Source organism: Melanostigma gelatinosum (assembly GCF_949748355.1).
Source record: "Melanostigma gelatinosum genome assembly, chromosome: 13".
Classification (NCBI taxonomy): Eukaryota; Metazoa; Chordata; class Actinopteri; order Perciformes; family Zoarcidae; genus Melanostigma; species Melanostigma gelatinosum.
The window spans coordinates 18,611,850-18,632,262 of NC_136646.1; the positions used below are offsets into that span (position 1 = coordinate 18,611,850).

The 20,413-nt window shown below is 41.3% G+C and overlaps 2 protein-coding genes across 5 annotated transcripts in view; one reads left to right on the plus strand and one right to left on the minus strand.

Annotated features, from left to right (window-relative positions):
* Positions 1-20,413, plus strand: part of septin9a (septin 9a) — an 80,932-nt gene that overhangs the window by 39,601 nt on the left and 20,918 nt on the right. The gene's annotated exons all lie outside the window — the stretch shown is intronic.
* LOC306787018 (uncharacterized protein) lies at positions 4,143-18,844 on the minus strand. Of its 2 annotated transcripts, XM_079282008.1 has the most exons (4): positions 8,828-8,921; positions 7,171-7,313; positions 5,922-6,010; positions 4,143-5,638 (listed from the first exon to the last, which is right to left on the minus strand). In XM_079282008.1, the coding sequence occupies exon 4, from the start codon at positions 5,635-5,637 to the stop codon at positions 4,627-4,629; it is 1,011 nt and encodes a 336-aa protein (XP_079138134.1). In that variant the 5' UTR covers position 5,638; positions 5,922-6,010; positions 7,171-7,313; positions 8,828-8,921; the 3' UTR covers positions 4,143-4,626. The 2 variants fall into 2 exon arrangements, with proteins under 2 accessions (XP_079138134.1, XP_079138135.1); XM_079282009.1 differs by lacking the exons at positions 5,922-6,010; positions 7,171-7,313; positions 8,828-8,921 and adding an exon at positions 18,752-18,844.

The following is a 20,413-nucleotide window of genomic DNA, read 5'->3' on the forward strand; positions in this document are numbered from 1 at the left end:
TCCTCCTGCTTTTACTGACTAGTAAGAGGTAGGCCAGAATGAGGAAGTAATCCACATTCCTCATTCTGTGCAAAATAAATTTATTTCAGATAAACTTAAAAATATGAGATTTCAGCAGCGTTGGTTCATCAAATCAAGTTTTTTCCAAAGTTACTGTCTATCTACCAAATTCCTTTCGAGAACGCTCACAAAGAAGAACTGAGTTAAATGCTTCACCAGTCATGTTGCATAGTGCGAGGTTAGATAATAAAAACAAAACCTGATCATATTTAATAGAGGGCTCACCTGTGTTTGTCTGCTGCTGTTTTCTGATCCCTGTGATTGTGTGAGAGCCTGTTCAACTCCTTTTAGGTTACTGTGTCCTGCAAATGAAACTGTGAAATCAAGTGTTGCTTGTGGTTACAGGAAGTTGCATCATACAGCTGTTTTGGATTCAAGAATATAATACTATGTAACAAAACTAGTAATCAGAAAATAAGAGAACTCACCTGTGTGTGTTTGCTGCCGTCAGGTATCTGATCTGTGTTTTTGTGAGAGTAGGCGTGACATCTTCTCTGTCACCGCTTCGCTGTAAATTAAACTGACTGAACGAGCTTTGCTGGTGGTAACAACAAGTCTAATAAGTTTTACTTCCGATTACTTCAGTATTCTTTTATTGTATTAAATAAAAACACTCATCATTGTGATAGTTAATTATAGTTTAATAAACACAAAACCAGAGATGAAATAAACCCTTTTTCATCAGCTAAAACATTATCAATCACAGCTGTCATTAACACACCATAGAGCCTTTCACCGATCAGTTTCATTTATCCATCAGAGCAATTTACATTCTCTGTATCTGTATTAGTTCGAACAATCGAGGAATCATCAGTGAGTCATTACTATTAGATTATACATGCTGGAGCACGACAGTGTTGCCTGAACGGATCCTGAAGCTTCATGACGATGCCAGAGCAGTGCATTATAATGTACAAAAAGACATTTTGCTCAGTTCAAATTCTTTTCAATAATTTAGACTTTTCGCTTTTATTAATGGACGCAATTTAGTAGACCGAGCTATGAAGGTCCAAATGTCCTTAAGATTCTCAGACCATCACAGCGGTTTGAGATGCGTGATTGAAGGAATTTGGCATTTCATCACCAGATTATATACAAAGCATATATCTCTATGCTAACTGAACCCCATTTACAAAAACATGATAAAGTAAACAATAAAATCAAACGCGTGGAGGCAAAACGAAGAAATACCCCTGGCATTGTTCAGGAGTACTGAGGTGTCGTAACTAGGGGTGCAACGGATCACAAACCTCACGGTTCGGTTCGGATCACAGTTCTTGAGTCACGGTTCGGTTCGGATCACAGTTCTTGAGTCACGGTTCGGAGAGGGTAGACCTTTCTGTGGTGACTGGGATATTGCTATTGGGCCCGTCTAAGGGTACTTCTCAAGTCTCTTAATTGCATCCGCCGTTTCCCTCCTTGCGTCTTATGCTGCGTTCACACCGGTCGCGTTGATTTTTTGACGGGCGTCGAGATTACATACAAAGTCTATGCACAGACGCGATGAGACTGGCTCGCCGCGGTTTTGCGATGGCGCGGCGCGTTGGACACGTTATTGCAGTGCGGTGGACGCGTTGGACGCCGCAAAATCGGCAACGCGCGAGTTGACATTTTTCAACTTCAGCGACATAATCGCGTGACGCTGTGGCGCGATAGCCTATCAGCGTTGAGTTGCTCCCCCTGTCATCACTGGCTTCCTGCCGTTGTTGAATCAGGAAATAAATCCTGTAGCCGTCTGTGTTCACCCAGAGCTCTACGATACCTCATATCAACAGAGACCGGACCAAACTATGTGTATGCATGTGTGTGTGTAAACCATACGGTACAAACAATGAATAGACGCGGCCGTATTTACGTCTACGTGACGTTATTGAGTGCTGGTGGAGCTGCTACGATGTTAGCATAGCCTAGCACCGATCCATCAGAGCTCCATTGAGAAGACAAGTAACCTACAAATCGGCGGCATCATTACGTAGTTATTTCGGAGTCCCTTTTTGTCGGAGAAGACAAGTACAAATCGGCATCATTACGTAGTTATTTCGGAGTCCCTTTTTGTCGGTTTATTGCCGTTGAATCACAGCCAAATCAGTTTATTTTGTGTTCCTACAGCTGTAGTAAACAGCGACCGGTGGCTTGCTAGACACAGTGAATACAGCTCGATACAATCCACGGAGCTCCTCTGAACAATATTATGAACCAGACATGACGGCGTTTGGCATTCCGATGTTTGAGGGACTTCCACAACACGTACAAAACACTTACAAACACGTCCTTATTCCTTTCACGGTTGACAGCGGAAATAAATGGCGGCCATGTGAACGGCTTCCAGGACGATAAACCACGCCCCCTCTCCGGCGCTACAAGATTTTGCGGCGTTTGGTGTGAACACGACCGGCGGCGCGTTGGACGCGATTGTGCAGTGCGTCAAAAAATCAACGCGACCGGTGTGAACGCAGCATTAGTCCCTCCCAGGGATGCATGGAGGAAACCATGCGAGGAGTGAGGAAACGACAATTAAGAGACTTGAGAAGTGCCCCGGCTTCCACTCTGATACTTCTGTCAGCACCTGCACCAGGTCTGTGTGACTCTCACAGAGGGGGCGTGTCTGCAGCAGCTGTCTGTGACTCTCACAGAGGGGGCGTGTCTGCAGCAGCTGTCTGTGACTCTCACAGAGGGGGCGTGTCTGCAGAAGCTGTCTGACTCTCACAGAGGGGGCGTGTCTGCAGAAGCTGTCTGACTCTCACAGAGGGGGCGTGTCTGCAGAAGCTGTCTGACTCTCACAGAGGGGGCGTGTCTGCAGAAGCTGTCTGACTCTCACAGAGGGGGCGTGTCTGCAGAAGCTGTCTGACTCTCACAGAGGGGGCGTGTCTGCAGCACCGGACTATGAATCTCCCGTGATGAAGTGAGCGGTCAGTCTTTTCCTTTTCACAGAGGCCTGGAACAATCTTCACACTGAAGTGGGTGCGTGAGTGGATTTCGTAGCGTGGCTCAAGCACTTTAACCAGATTTAGAAATCCTTTGTTTTCTACACCAAGTGTCCCCGTCGCTGACAGACGGAATGGTGGCTCTTCATACGTGTCGACATGCCCGATGTTTTGTCGTTATCGTGTGTCTTTCTCTTTAAATAACGCCTACATACCGTAACGGTTTGTCCACCACCCTCATCCGTCATTATACGTGACAGGGAAGACAAAATGCTCCCAAACTTGCGATTTAAATGACGCCGGGGGCTTCTCAAGTTCCTCCGCTCGCCATGACTTCACCGTTAAATGCTTCTAAGCTGCTCCGTTCACGTGAACGCACTACTGCTTTATATCTGTTCACTGACGCTCTGCATTGATATTCGGGGACTTGTTACTTGAAAAGGAACAGCAGCAATAGAACTTTATTACACACTATGATAATTAAACTGTTAAAAAAAAAAGAAGAGAAAATAAATACTCAATTGATCCGCGGTTCACGAGTGATCCCAACCGCGAGGGGTGATCCCAACCGCGAGGGGTGATCCCAACCAGTCGTAACTACCCGGTTCCCTTTTCCCCCCCTGATTTGTCCAATATTTTCCCGTCCACAAAAGCTGTTTTCTTCCTCGTTTCAGAGTTTAAATACAAATTCTGGTGCACAACAATTTAAACTTTTTTTTTAGACATTTAAGATTATTACGACATCACAATATTCCAGTTCAACAATTGGCAACATAGGCAGTAGTTGTACCACTACTATTTTGTTCTTCAAAACTGATGCCAGCAGATCTCAATAGTCTGAGGAAAGTTCTGTCTCTGGTGTGATTGTCTGTAGAACGAGGAATAGTTAAAGTTGTCCTCATGAATCTGCACGTCTAACTTGCGTTCGTCCATTTTCCTTGAACTTAAAATAGTCAGTCTGATTGTTAATTACAGTGTAATAAACACCATCGACACTACAGAAAGAATACACAAGCTGTCCTGAACAGACCATGAAGCCTTTTATTTAAGTTGTATTCATCAGTGCAATACATTCGCTTCATCACTGTCGGACACAGAATGAATCATCAGTGAGTTAGACGAGACGTGCTGGAGCTCGACTTTGTTGACTGACTGAAGCTTGGAGCGCAATGACCGTGCCAGAGCAGTGCGTTATGATGTACAAGAAGACATTTCACTCGGATCAAATACTTTGAACTGAATAACAAATAACCAGATATTTACATGATGCACATAAACGGTAATCTTTGCAGTCACATAAATAATAATAATTGTATTACTATTATCATTCTCACAACTGACTCACAGGACACGGTGGGATATTAACTGCATTATCATGGGCGTAGTCATGAACGTATTGGTCATATACTCTGAGGCTACATGCATACATATCTATATGCAACCCCACCTAAACTGATTTCCACTGCTACCCTGCTTATCATTTATTAACCTGATGTTGCCGTTGTTTATATTTTGGGTTTACTGCTTGATCCTATTTGATTGTCTTAGACTCTAATATTTACACTCTTTATATTTCCACTCTTTCCACTTTGTATTGCAACTGCTGCACAGCAATTTCCCTTGCGATACATACAGTTTTATCTCATTTTATCTGCTTTTTATACCATAACAATAATGTAGTAAACAATGAAATTAAGCATATGGTGGCAATACAACAAATGCAACAACAGATCCGCCGCCGGCTGTTGTTCCGTGGAGGTGAGTTGTTCTCAACGACTGATTCTCTGTTCCTAATCGTCCTGCTGGCATTTTGGTCCACATAGTTATTGAAATCCACGACAACATCAGCTTGGTTTCGAAAACCTCGAGGAACGTTGGTCTTTCTTGCCGCAGTATCATCCAAATCACTTCTGTTTGTTGGTCTGTTGTTGGGACGGTGGAAGGAGGACTTCTCCTCGATCACAATGAACAGCAGCAGTCCAAGGCAAGCAAGGTCACCCCATGTGTTTCTGATGTGGGAAACATCAGCGTTGCTCCTGAAGTTGTTTCTGAGTTGCAACAGTTGCTGTGGGTTTTGTCCAACAGAAAACTCTCTGATCTGTCTCAAGAGGTTAGTAGTGATCCTGTAGGTGTCATCTGGATCATAAGCTGTCCCCAGATTTTCAGAAGTGTCAAAATGCTGTGTGATATAAACTTGGTCTATACTCTGCGAAGCTCTACGTCCTGTGTTCGGCTCCCTGACACGGATTATGATCCTGTCCCTGTTACTTCCCATATACTCTGTTGCTGGGGGACGGACAACATAATCAGGAAGTGGCATGGATGTTTCTTGATAGAGATTGCCAATAGTGTAGTACCGGTATACATTTCCCCGAGGCAGTGGGTCCAACAGCCCCTCAAAGTTGCCATAATGATGTGAGCCATAATCTCCTCCGTTTGGGTCAAAGGTCAGCGATATGATATAGTTATTGTCGATGTCCACTGTGTTGACAAACCAGTGAAGCAGCACAAGACTGTGTTTGGGCACAGATTGACCAAAGTTGATTTTCTTCAAATCCTTGATTGAATCAATCTTTGTCTGTACAGCCGACACAGAGGTCAGCACAAGGAGCAGAGCTACACAGCAGATCATGACTCTTCCTGTCTCCATCATCCTGTAGAGATATTAAAAATGTATTGCTTACATTAATCATCCTTGCATTACATTCTCAATCTATACTATATTTGTTTAACTAGAGATGCATCAAATTACTATTTCATGAATTTTCTATTTTTGTTTTCATTCCAATGAATAGCTCACTCTAACACCTATGGATAGGATGACAATTAACGCTCTGTAGTGATAGTAACATAGCTTGAGGTTAATTCTTCCCCAATCACGGGAATAGTGCCGCAGTAAATACTTAAACCAGTGTTCAGAAAAAAGGGAACACTCACCTGAGTCTGTCTGCTGCCGTTAGGTTTCTGATCTCTTTGTGTGAGAGCCTGTTCAACTCCTCCCAGGTTTTGTTTCCCTGAAAATGAAACTGAAAGAACAAGCGTCGCAGAGTAAGTTTCATAAAACGGCGTTTTGAAAAAAAACTTCCTTCTGTATTCAAGAAAAGAAAAATAGTTCTCCCTTTCAGTGTTTTGGCATTTACCAGTCTGTAAACATTTAGAGGAATTATTCTGTAAAGTCTGTCTGTGAGTCATCAGGCATTTCTTTTTTTCTTTATGAAACCAGCCTGTGCATGTCCAGTTCGACAGTGAGACTGCAGAGGGACAGACTATGAGATGTGTAGTACTTCCTGGCTTATTATTAGCAGCATTCACTTACAGAGACATTTCAAAATACACGTGTTTCATGACTGCACATTTAGGTGTTTTGCTGCTCTTTTGCTTCATTCAAATGTTCATAATAGCGTTGTTGTAATGTACATTGGAGGTCACTGCAATAAATGAACACAGAAGGACTTTAAGAAGAGATTTAAGTGCATGGTCAAGTGTGTTTCTTTCATTCGTTATTGAAATTAATGAAACAAGTTATTTTTCCTTGAGAATCACCTTTTTTTGCATATGAATTGTTTTTTGCGTGTTTTTATGCATTTAGTTGATGGTACAGCCGAAGATAGACACTAAAGAGGGAAAGAAAGGTGAGGCCATGCAGTGAAGGGATGTCAGATTGACCAAAGTTGATTTTATTTTACTATCGTTGATTGAATCAATCTTTGTCTGTACAGCCGACACAGAGGTCAGCACAAGGAGCAGAGCTACATTTAACATTTAACAAATAGGATGATAATTACAAGTGTCTGGAAACAATAAAGACAGGCGGCCATATGAACATTGAAACAGGTTTTGTTTGTTGTTATCATTCCTCCTGCTCATACCGATAAGAGGTAGGCCAGTATGAGGAAGTTCTACACGTTCCTCATTCTGTGCAAAAAACCTTTTGCAAGCTGAAATGAATGGGACTTCAGCAGCCTGAGTTAATCACAACAAGTGAATGTCTTCCAAAGTTCGTCTATTTAGTTTGTGTTTCAGTATACAGCGTTTCCTTGTTGAGCTGTGGTGGAGGGATATTAATATAAAGAGGAAAGAACACTCTCAAAGTAGAATAGAGTTGAATGCTTCACCAGCCATGTGGGGTCGTGCCACGGTAAAAACGTAAAACAAAACTAGCGGTCACAGAATAAAGAGGGCTCACCTGCGTCTGTCTGCTGCCGTTAGTGTTCTGATCTGTTTGTGTGAGAGCATGTTCAGCTCCTGTTGGATGACTGGTTTCCTATGACTGAAACCGGGGAATCAAGTGTTGCTTCTGTTGACAGGAAGTTTCATGTTACAGCTGATCTGGAAAAAAAAAGAAAGTAGTACTCCCTTTCATTTCTGTGTTTGCTGTTATCAGTCATGTGGCAGTAGGAATGCAAGAAGCAGACTTTGTATTCAGTGTTTAGAGGATTGATTGTGATGTTGTGGGTTAAGACCACTCTGTCACCAGCACATTTTATCTGATTTGTCCAATATTTTCCCGTCCACAAAGGCTGTTTTCTTCCTCTTTTAAGAGTTTAAATACAAATTCTGGTGCACAATAATTAAAACTTTTTAGACATTTAAGATTATTACGACATCACAATATTCCAGTTCAACAATTGGCAACATAGGCAGTAGTTGTACCACTACTATTTTGTTCTTCAAAACTGATGCCAGCAGATCTCAATAGTCTGAGGAAAGTTCTGTCTCTGGTGTGATTGTCTGTAGAACGAGGAATAGTTAAAGTTGTCCTCATGAATCTGCACGTCTAACTTGCGTGCGTCCATTTTCCTTGAACTTAAAATACAGTCAGTCTGATTGTTAATTACAGTGTAATAAACACCATCGACACTACAGAAAGAATACACACGCTGTCCTGAACAGACCATAAAACCTTTTATTTAAGTTTTATTCATCAGTGCAATACATTTGCTTCATCACTGTCGGACACAGAATGAATCATCAGTGAGTTAGACGAGACGTGCTGGAGCTCGACTTTGTTGACTGACTGAAGCTTGGAGCTCAATGACCGTGCCAGAGCAGTGCGTTATAATGTACAAGAAGACATTTCACTCGGATCAAATACTTTGAACTGAATAACAAATAACCAGATATTTACACGATGCACATAAACGGTAATCTTTGCAGCCACATATCTATATGCAACCCCACCTAAACTGATTTCCACTGCTACCCTGCTTAGCATTTATTAACCTGATTTTGCCGTTGTTTATATTTTGGATTTACTCTCTTTTTTTTTTTTTTAACTTGATTGTTATCTTAGACTTTAATATTTACGCTCTTTATATTTACACTCTTTCCACTTTGTATTGCAACTGCTGCACAGCAATTTCCTTTGCAACATATATACACAGTTTTATCTCATTGTAGCTTCCCTTTATACCATAACAATAATATAGTAAACGATATAGTGGCAATACAACAAATGCAACCAATACAACAGAACCACTGCTCGGTGTTGTTCGCGGGAGGTGAGTTGTTGTTAACGCCTGATTCTCTGTTCCCAATCGTCCTGCTGGCATTTTGGTCCTCATGGTCCTCTAACTCCAATGCAACATAACCTTGGTTTCGTAAACCTCGAGGAACGTTGGTCTCTCTTGCCGCAGTATATAGTATTATAGTATTATAAATATGAGATTTCAGCAGCGTTGGTTAATCAAATCAAGTATTTTCCAAAGTTACTGTCTATATAACAAATTCCCTTCGAGAACGCTCACAAAGAAGAACTGAGTTAAATGCTTCACCAGTCATGTTGCATCGTGCGAGGCTAGATAATAAAAACAAAACCTGATCATATTTAATAGAGGGCTCACCTGTGTTTGTCTGCTGCCGTTTTCTGATCCCTGTGATTGTGTGAGAGCCTGTTCAACTCCTTTTAGGTTACTGTGTCCTGCAAATGAAACTGTGAAATCAAGTGTTGCTTGTGGTTACAGGAAGTTGCATCATACAGACATCTTCTCTGTCACCGCTTCGCTGTAAATGAAACTGACTGAACGAGCTTTGCTGGTGGTAACAACAAGTCTAATAAGTTTGATTACTTCTTTTATTGTATTAAATAAAACCACTCATCATTGTGATCGTTAATTATCGTTTAATAAACACAAAACCAGAGATGAAATGAACCCTTTTTCATCAGCTAAAACATTATCAATCACAGCTGTCGTTAACACACCATAGAGCCTTTCACCGATCAGTTTCATTTATCCATCAGAGCAATTTACATTCTCTGTATCTGTATTAGTTCGAACAATCGAGGAATCATCAGTGAGTCATTACTATTAGATTATACATGCTGGAGCACGACAGTGTTGCCTGAACGGATCCTGAAGCTTCATGACGATGCCAGAGCAGTGCATTATAATATACAATATAAGACATTTTGCTCAGTTTAAATTATTTTCAATAATTTAGACTTTGCTTTTATTCATGGCCGCAATTTAGTAGACAGAGCTATGAAGGTCCAAATGTCCTTAAGATTCTCAGACCATCACAGCGGGTTGAGATGCGTGATTGAAGGAATTTGGCATTTCATCACCAGATTATATACAAAGCATATATCTCTATGCTAACTGAACCCCATTTACAAACAAATGATATGGTAAACAACAGAATCAGACATGGGGAGGGAAAAAAGTATTGGTCATATACTCTGAGGCTACATGCATACATATCTATATGCAACCCCACCTAAACTGATTTCCACCATTGTTTATATTTTGGATTTACTCCTGTTTTTAACTTGATTGTTATCTTAGACTTTAATATTTACACTCTTTATATTTACTCTTTCCACTTTGTATTGCAACTGCTGCACAGCCATTTCCTTTGCAACATATACAGTTGTATCTCATTGTAGCTTCCCTTTATACCATAACAATAATATAGTAAACAATGAAATGAAGCATATGGTGGCAATACAACAAATGCAACAACAGATCCGCCGCCGGCTGTTGTTCTGTGGAAGTGAGTTGTTCTCAACGACTGATTCTCTGTTCCTAATCGTCCTGCTGGCATTTTGGTCCACATAGTTATTGAAATCCACGACAACATCAGCTTGGTTTCGTGAACCTCGAGGAACGTTGGTCTTTCTTGCCGCAGTATCATCCAAATCACTACTTCTGTTTGTTGGTCTGTTGTTGGGACGGTGGAAGGAGGACTTCTCCTCGATCACAATGAACAGCAGCAGTCCAAGGCAAGCAAGGTCACCCCATGTGTTTCTGATGTGGGAAACATCAGCGTTGCTCCTGAAGTTGTTTCTGAGTTGCCACAGTTGCTGTGGGTTTTGGCCAACAGAAAACTGTCTGATCTGTCTCAAGAGGTTAGTAGTGATCCTGTAGGTGTCATCTGGATCATAAGCTGTCCCCAGATTTTCAGAAGTGTCATAATGCTGTGTGATATAAACTTGGTCTATACTCTGCAAGTCTTGCCATCCTGTGTTCGGCTCCCTGACACGGATTATGATCCTGTCCCTGTTACTTCCCACATACTCTGTTGCTGGGGGACGGATAACATAATCAGGAAGTGGCATGGATGTTTGTTGATAGAGATTGCCAATAGTGTAGTACCGGTATACATTTCCCCGAGGCAGTGGGTCCAACAGCCCCTCAAAGTTGCCATAATGATGTGAGCCATAATCTCCTCCGTTTGGGTCAAAGGTCAGCGATATGATATAGTTATTGTCGATGTCCACTGTGTTGGCAAACCAGTGAAGCAGCACAAGACTGTGTTTGGGCACAGATTGACCAAAGTTGATTTTCTTCAAATCCTTGATTGAATCAATCTTTGTCTGTACAGCCGACACAGAGGTCAGCACAAGGAGCAGAGCTACACAGCAGATCATGGCTCTTCCTGTCTTCTCCATCATCCTGTAGAGATATTTAAAATGTATTGCTTACATTAATCATCCTTGCATTATATTCTCATCTATACTATATATTTTTAACTAGAGATGCATCAAATTATTTTCATGATGTGATCGGTAAGAATCAGGTTAGTATTACGAAGGAATACATCGTCCTCATTCAAATGTATTTGTAAGTTTATCTGATGTTAGTGAGGCTTCATGTTGCTATAGAAAGCGTTTCCTTGTTGAGTTGCGGTGGCGCGATGGTAACGCAGGAGAAAACACTCACAAAAAACTGTGTGGAATAATTCCACAGCAAATACTAATTAAACAAAACTAGCGTTCAGAACATAAGAGAACTCACCTGAGTAAGTCTGCTGCCGTCAGGTATCTGATCTCTGTTTGTGTGATAGTAGTAACTCCTCCTGGTCACTGCTTCGCTGTAAATGCAACTGGAGGTTTTTAGAGGAATGATCGTGTAAAGTCTGAGTCAGCTGGTGATTTTATGAGCAGGGTTATAACGGGAAGTAGCTTGTGCAGATCTAGACTTGATCGTGTCCTTTGGACTGCATGGGGAGGCTCCCTGGGTTATTATTGGCTAGTATTCAGTTATCACAGATCAAGTTACAGTACATGCACATTTTATAGGCTGATTATGTATGTTTTGCAATTGTCTTTCTTCAAACTTTCATTGTAGTGTTTTAAATGACATTGAAGGTCACTGTTCAATACCCTCATCTTATATTTACCTTGAATGTTTTCAGTAAAGTGTCCTAACTTGTATCTGTGTCACAACCTTTGATCACCGAACATGAGGGATCATTGCCTGGAAGTGGAGTGAACTATTGTCAGGTGTATACCTGTCCGATTTTTATTGTTTGTACTATTTCATGTCACCTGCCTCAAATATTTGTTAAATTTGGCATGTTGCCTTTATTGGACAGTACACAGTGTAGTTTGTGGGTTAAGAATCAAGGATGACCTGCAACAAAACATCCCCGTCTGGATTCGAACCAATGATGCGGTGGTTTTAGAGCACTTGATCAACAAAACACCATTTAAAAACAAAAGTTTATACTGATGTATCCAGTATTCCCAGCAATAAGTGGTGGAACTTTTTTTGAAAACCATGTTTTCAAGACATTTGATAATTCTTCTTCATAAAATCTTTTCTCGCTGGATTAATGTCCCCTATGGAATACATTCGATTTGTTATTAGTACAACTCAACTGCTCACAACTAACTCACGGGACATGAAGGGACATAAAATGGAATATGTTGGTCTTAACAATAAACGTTCTGTTCTAACCGTGTACTCTTAGATTACCTATTGTTACGACCCAGCTTAAGGAAAATGAAGTTCCATGAAAGATGTTTTAAGGTTTACAAAGTTATACTCCTGGACCATCAACTGGGAGGGTCTCCACATCCGCAATGTACCTGAAAGGCATCACACACACACACACACACACCAAGACCAGAACACCTTATCATTATCCTTAAACTTTAATATTTGCAACTGTTGCACTGAAAAGTTGTATCTTCTCCTATACATAAAAAATATATACCAAACAAAATATGATTGTGAGACATATGAGAAGAGGACAGAACTTCATCATGGTCTGAGCTACTGAGTCAATGCCTGATTCTCTGTTCCCAGTCGTCCTGTTGGCTTCGTGGTCCTCATCGACGTCTACTAGAACATAATCCTGGTTGCGAAAATCTCTGGAAACGTTGCTCTCGGAAGCATCATCGTCCCGAAGCTTTTGTCTTTTATCATGTTGGTTGTTGCGTTGGTTAGAGGAGGACTTCTCCTGGATCACAATATATAACAGCAGTCCAAGGCCAGCAAGTCCACCCCATGTGTTTCTGATGTGCCTTAACTGGAAATCATCAGCGTTGCTTCCGAAGTTGTTTCTGAGTTGCAACAGTTGCTGTTGGTTTTGTCCAACAGAAAACTCTCTGATCTGTCTCAAGAGGTTAGTAGTGATCCTGTAGGTGTGATCTGGATCATAATCCCTCTGTTGTTCAATATGCTGTGTGATATAAACTTGGTCTATACTCTGCAAAGCTCTACGTCCTGTGATCTGCTCCCTGACACGGATTATGATCCTGTCCCTGTTACTTCCCTCATACTCTGTTGCTGGGGGACGGACAACATAATCAGGAAGTGGCATGGATGTTTGTTGATAGAGGTTGCCAATAGTGTAGTACCGGTATACATTTCCCCGAGGCAGTGGGTCCAACAGCCCCTCAGAGTTGCGATAATGATGTGAATCATAAGCGCCACTGTTTGGGTCAAAGGTCGGCCATATGACGTTATTGTCGCCGATGTCCACTGTGTTGGCAAACCAGTAGAGCAGCACAAGACTGTGTTTGGGCACAGATTGACCAAAGTTGATTTTCTTTAAATCGTCGATTGAATCAAGATCTCTCTGCACAGCCGACACAGAGGTCAGCACAAGGAGCAGAGCTACACAGCAGATCATGACTCTTCCTGTCTTCTTCATCATCCTGTAGAGATATTAAAAATGTATTGCTTACATTAATCATCCTTGCATTACATTCTCAATCTATACTATATATGTTTAACTAGAGATGCATCAAATTACTATTTCATGAATTTTAAATCGATTTGTTTTCATTCTAATAGCTCACTCTAACACCTATGAATAGGATGACAATTAACGTGCTGTAGTGATAGTAACATAGCTTGAGGTTAATTCTTCCCCAATCACGGGAATAGTGCCGCAGTAAATACTTAAACCAGTGTTCAGAAAAAAGGGAACGCTCACCTGAGTCTGTCTGCTGCCGTTAGGTTTCTGATCTCTTTGTGTGAGAGCCTGTTCAACTCCTCCCAGGTTTTGTTTCCCTGAAAATGAAACTGAAAGAACAAGCGTCGCAGAGTAAGTTTCATAAAACGGCTTTTTGAAAAAAAACTTCCTTCTGTATTCAAGAAAAGAAAAATAGCTCTCCCTTTCAGTGTTTTGGCATTTACCAGTCTGTAAACATTTAGAGGAATTATTCTGTAAAGTCTGTCTGTGAGTCATCAGGCATTTCTTTTCTTCTTTATGAAACCAGCCTGTGCATGTCCAGTTCGACAGTGAGACTGCAGAGGGACAGACTATGAGATGTGTAGTACTTCCTGGCTTATTATTAGCAGCATTCACTTACAGAGACATTTCAAAATACACGTGTTTCATGACTGCACATTTAGGTGTTTTGCTGCTCTTTTGCTTCATTCAAATGTTCATAATAGCGTTGTTGTAATGTAAATTGGAGGTCACTGCAATAAATGAACACAGAAGGAATTTAAGATGAGATTTAAGTGCATGGTCAAGTGTTTCTTTCATTCGTTATTGAAATTAATGAAACAAGTTATTTTTCCTTGAGAATCACCTTTTTTGCATATGAATTGTTTTTTTGGTGTTTTTATGCATTTAGTTGATGGTACAGCCGAAGATAGACACTAAAGAGGTTAAGAAAGGTGAGGCCATGCAGTGAAGGGATGTGTGTCAGAGTTAAACTTGTGCCACTGCTCCACCAGGTGAGCTAACAAGGTGTGAGTTTCTTGATAGATTGCCAACAGTGTGGTACTGCTATCTCACATCTCCCCGAGGCAGTAGGTCCAACAGCCTCTCAAAGTTACCATAATAATGTGAGAGCCTTAATCTCCTCCGTTTGGGTCAAAGGTCAGCGATATGATATCGTTATTATCAATGTCCACTGTGTTGGCAAACCAGTAGAGCAGCACAAGACTGTTTAGGCACAGATTGACCAAAGTTGATTTTATTTTAATATCGTTGATTGAATCAATCTTTGTCTGTACAGCCGACACAGAGGTCAGCACAAGGAGCAGAGCTACACAGCAGATCATGACTCTTCCTGTCTTCTCCATCATCCTGTAGAGATATTTAAAAATGTATTGCTTACATTAATCATCCATACATTGCATTATCAACCTCAATGTATTTGTAGCCAGAGATTGATCTAATGGCTATTTTCATGATTGGATTAATCTATACTTTCTCTTTTCCTTCTTGAATATCTCACACTAAGGCCTCACCAACGGATAGGATGACAATTTTTCAAGTGTCTCAAAACAATAGTCAGACGGCCACATGAACATTGAAACAGGTTTTGCTTGTTATCATTCCTCCTGCTTTTACTGACTAGTAAGAGGTAGGCCAGTATGAGGAAGTAATCCACATTCCTCATTCTGTGCAAAATGTATTTATTTCAGATACACTTACAAATATGAGATTTCAGCAGCGTTGGTTCATCAAATCAAGTATTTTCCAAAGTTACTGTCTATATAACAAATTCCCTTCGAGAACGCTCACAAAGAAGAACTGAGTTAAATGCTTCACCAGTCATGTTGCATAGTGCGAGGCTAGATAATAAAAACAAAACCTGATCATATTTAATAGAGGGCTCACCTGTGTTTGTCTGCTGCTGTTTTCTGATCCCTGTGATTGTGTGAGAGCCTGTTCAACTCCTTTTAGGTTGCTGTGTCCTGCAAAATGAAAGTGAAATCAAGTGTTGCTTGTGGTTACAGGAAGTTGCATCATACAGCTGTTTTGGATTCAAGAATATAATACTATGTAACAAAACTAGTAATCAGAAAATAAGAGAACTCACCTGTGTGTGTTTGCTGCCGTCAGGTATCTGATCTGTGTTTTTGTGAGAGTAGGCGTGACATCTTCTCGGTCACCGCTTCGCTGTAAATGAAACTGAACGAGCTTTGCTGGTGGTAACAACAAGTCTAATAAGTTTGATTACTTCTTTTATTGTATTAAATAAAACCACTCATCATTGTGATCGTTAATTATCGTTTAATAAACACAAAACCAGAGATGAAATAAACCCTTTTTCATCAGCTAAAACATTATCAATCACAGCTGTCGTTAACACACCATAGAGCCTTTCACCGATCAGTTTCATTTATCCATCAGAGCAATTTACATTCTCTGTATCTGTATTAGTTCGAACAATCGAGGAATCATCAGTGAGTCATTACTATTAGATTATACATGCTGGAGCACGACAGTGTTGCCTGAGCGGATCCTGAAGCTTCATGACGATGCCAGAGCAGTGCATTATAATATACAATATAAGACATTTTGCTCAGTTTAAATTATTTTCAATAATTTAGACTTTGCTTTTATTCATGGCCGCAATTTAGCAGACAGAGCTATGAAGGTCCAAATGTCCTTAAGATTCTCAGACCATCACAGCGGTTTGAGATGCGTGATTGAAGGAATTTGGCATTTCATCACCAGATTATATACAAAGCATATATCTCTATGCTAACTGAACCCCATTTACAAAAAAAACAAATAGTAAACAATAAAATCAAACATGTGGAGGAAAAACAAAGCATACAGCGGAAACAACTCCTGGCATTGTTCAGGAGTATTGAGGTGTCGTAACTCCTGATTCTTTTTTATCTTTTTTCAATTGATTGATGAATCTTGCTGGCTTCATGGTCCTAATCGGCCATAAAAAAGATATACCCTCACACCTTGGTTTAGACTATCTATTCTCCCTTATTTTTTGTCATCTAAATCCTCAATGATTTAAGAAAATATATGAGTAAACAAATTAAAACCAATACCAAAGGTATGCAGATCATTAAAGCGTCATCCTCTCCATTATTTTGTATGTTTCCTAGTCTGTAGTTTTGTGTTGTGTGGTTGTTTTCCGTTTGGCCGTTTTCCGTTTGGTGGCTGTTTTTCATTTTGTTTTCCATTTGGCAACTGTTTTCCATTTGGTGGTTGTTTACCGTTTGCCAACTGTTTACCGTTTGCCAACTGTTTACCGTTTGCCAACTGTTTACCGTTTGCCAACTGTTTACCGTTTGCCAACTGTTTACCGTTTGCCAACTGTTTTCCGGTTGGCCTCTGTTTTCCGGTTGGCCTCTGTTTTCCGGTTGGCCTCTGTTTTCCGGTTGGCCTCTGTTTTCCGGTTGGCCTCTGTTTTCCGGTTGGCCTCTGTTTTCCGGTTGGCCTCTGTTTTCCGGTTGGCCGCTGTTTTCCGCTTGGCCGCTGTTTTCCGCTTGGCCGCTGTTTTCCGCTTGGCCTCTGTTTTCCGGTTGGCCTCTGTTTTCCGCTTGGTTGTTGTTTTCCGCTTGGTTGTTGTTTTCCGCTTGGTTGTTGTTTTCCGGTTGGCCTCTGTTTTCCGCTTGGTTGTTGTTTTCCGGTTGGCTGCTGTTTTCCGCTTGGTTGTTGTTTTCCGCTTGGTTGTTGTTTTCCGCTTGGCCGCTGTTTTCCGTTTGGTTGTTGTTTTCCGCTTGGCCGCTGTTTTCCGGTTGGTTGTTGTTTTCCGCTTGGCCGCTGTTTACCGTTTGGCGGTTGTTTTCCGTTTGGCGGTTGTTTTCCGTTTGGCGGTTGTTTTCCGTTTGGCGGTTGTCTTCTGTTTGGTAGTTGTCTTCTGTTTGGTAGTTGTTTTCTGGGTAAAAGTAGGACCTTTCCTGGATCACAAACAACAGCAGTCCAAGGCCAGCAAGGTCACCCCATGTGTTTCTGATGTGGGAAACATCAGCGTTGCTTCTAAAGTGATTTCTGAGTTGCAACAGTTGCTGTTGGTTTTCTCCCACAGCAAACTGTCTGATCTGTATCAAGAGGTTAGTAGTGATCATGTAGGTATGATCTGGATCATATTCCCCCTCATGTTCAATATGCTGTGTGATATAAACTTGGTCTATATTCTGCTGAGCTCTACGTCCTATGCTCGGCTCCCTGATGCGAATTATGATCCTTTCTCTGTTACTTCCCTCATACTCTGTTGCTGGGGGACGGACAACATAACGAGGAAGTTGCATGGATGTTTCTTGATAGAGACTGCCAATAGTGTAGTAATTGTATCTGATATTTCCCCTCGGCAAGTCGTCCAACAGCCCCTCATAGTTGCCATAATGATGTGCGCCATAAGCTCTACTTTCCGGGTCAAAGGTCAGGCTTATGTCGTCGTCCTCATCGATGTCCACTACGTTGGCAAACCAGTAGAGCAGCAAAAGACTGTGTTTGGGCACAGATTGACCAAAGTCGATTTCCTTTAAATCGTTGATTGAATCAAGCTCGCTCTGTGCCGACACAGAGGTCAGCACAAGAAGCAGAGCTACACAGCAGATCATGACTCTTCCTGTCTCCATCATCCTGTAGAGATAGTTAAAATGTTAATGCTTACATTCATCTATTTTGTAGATTCTCAAAGCATACTTGCAACTGGCAATTCATCTCATTATTTTCCTGACTCAATAAATCAATTTTATAGTATCTTTTATTTTGATGAATAGCTCAACACCTAAAGGGTAAGTTCTAGGGGTGTAACAATACACGTATTTGTATTGAACCGTTCGGTTCCCTACGCGTTACAAACCGAACAATACATTTGAATAATACCATTGCATTTATGCAAAAGCTTAAATTGTGGGAAGTATAATGTTCTCTCGGTGGAGCCACTGCGCTCAACATGGCAACCCACCCGACGTAACGGACAACGTGCTGTCTGACTCTCCCACCACGGAAGAAAACATTCTCCTGTCTGTACGAACATGCTTAGGTTCTAGTTTTTGCACCAGATGAATTTGTCCCTACGATCAAGCAGGGTATTGGTCCACTCTCCTCTGCTGCCCTTTGCAACCTGCACAATCTAGGGGTTATTTTGATCGATCCATGTCGTTTGACCCCCATGTTAAGCAGCTGTCCAGATCATGTTTCTTCCACCTAAGATATATCAGTAAACTGAGATCTGTAGTATCAACAGCTGAACTAGAGTTACACGCCTTCATCTCTTCACCCATCGACTACTGCAACACACTTTTCTCATCACTCAGTGTAGCTGCTCTCAACCGTTAGCAGGTAATCCAAAGTGCTGCCGCTAGATTACTCACCAGGACAAATCGATGGTCTCACATCACCCCCGTACTCCGATATCTCCACTGGCTCCCTGTAGCATTTAGGATACACTTCAAAATTCTCACTCTCACTTACACGGCCAGGCTCCTACATATTTGACTGAATTACTTCACCCTTATTCACCCGCCCTCGCTCTCGGGTCAAACATGTTAAATTATCTGTCTGTCCCACGCACTCGTGTGGGACAGACAGATAAGACCCGTGGCGACTGATCTTTTGAGGCACTAGCACCAAGGTTGTGGATTGCTCTGCCCGCACCCCTACGTTTTTGTGAATTCATTCCAGAATCAGCTCAATACCCACCTGGCATTTGACTAAAAACTCATGTCCTAGGCCTGCTTTTAAACCACGTTTTGAGTTTTCTACTTTCTGTGTGTATGTCAATTATTGGCCCTTATATGGTCACATTGTGTTGTTTATGTTTGTAATTCTGCCCCTGTTTAGCACTCTGTGACTTATGTCTGTAAAAAGCGCTTAATAAATAAATCGTACTTACTTACGTAATGTTTGAGGCACCCGCTGTTCCTCTAACAGACGGCCGGACGTCACAGACTACACAAAGCTACCTGACTGTAACGACACATTACCGCACTACTGAATGGGAGATGAAGAGCCATGTTCTTCAGACACGCCCCCTTAAGAGTCTCACCAGCGAGGATTTGGCATTTCTGCTTTTTTGCTGTATTGAAAACGTACCGACCGAGAATTTTGTGAACAGTTACACCCCGAGTAAGTTCACATTGAGATGTCTTTCTTCAAACAATAGTCTCGTGGCCGTATGAACGTTGAAACAGGTTTCGCTTGTTGCCATTGTTCCTGCTAAGCAGAAAGAGTTAAAGTATCAGAAGGAATCCACAGTCCTCGTTACTGTGCAAACGTGTATTTTATCTGAAGTTCATATGAGCCATTTACAAAGAAGATTTGAGTTAAATGCCAGTGATAACAAAATGATGGCGCTCACCTGTGTTGATCTGCTGCCGTCTGGTATGTGATGTGTGTTGGCGTTACTAGGAAATGAACTGGCTCGACAAGTACCGGTATTCATTGGCGTTACAAGATGTGTAGTCATAGTTGGATTACTTCCTTGGTTCATTTGTTTTCTTTACATTTGTATGTATACTATCGTCAGATGTTTGTTGCTTATAGCGTTTCACGGCAATATCTGCTTCAAAAACGTGGTGAATTTGGCATTTTGTCTTCCAATGTGCGCCAGGGACAACAAACCATTTTTTTTTTTAATCAATTTTTTATTTAATTACATTTTTTTTTAAATCAAATCATCTTTATATCTTTCATCTATATTGTGGAGATGTTACATTGAAATCTCTTTGAAATGCCATTTTTGTTGGCAAAGTATATGCAGTAAAACAATGTTGGACCAATACTACATTAACTACCGGTATATAACTACACTGTATGCGTTTCTCTCCTGAGATAGTCTGTAGAATGAGGAATAGTTAAAGTTGTGTCACTACAGTATGTTTTAGTGGTCTGTTCACTGCCTGCACTGCTGCATCTCTACCAGCAGCCAGCAGGAGATGCTGTCACACAGGTAGTTGGTCTCTCACACCTGGAAGGTATCAAGCCTTGAGCTTGTGAAAGCTTTGTGGCAGTGCTGCATTTAAAGGCCGTTTATA

Coding starts and splice junctions, on each gene's coding strand:
- LOC306787018 (XM_079282009.1), bottom strand. CDS start 5,637: ATGATGGAGACAGGAAGAGTCATGATCTGCTGTGTAGCTCTGCTCCTT.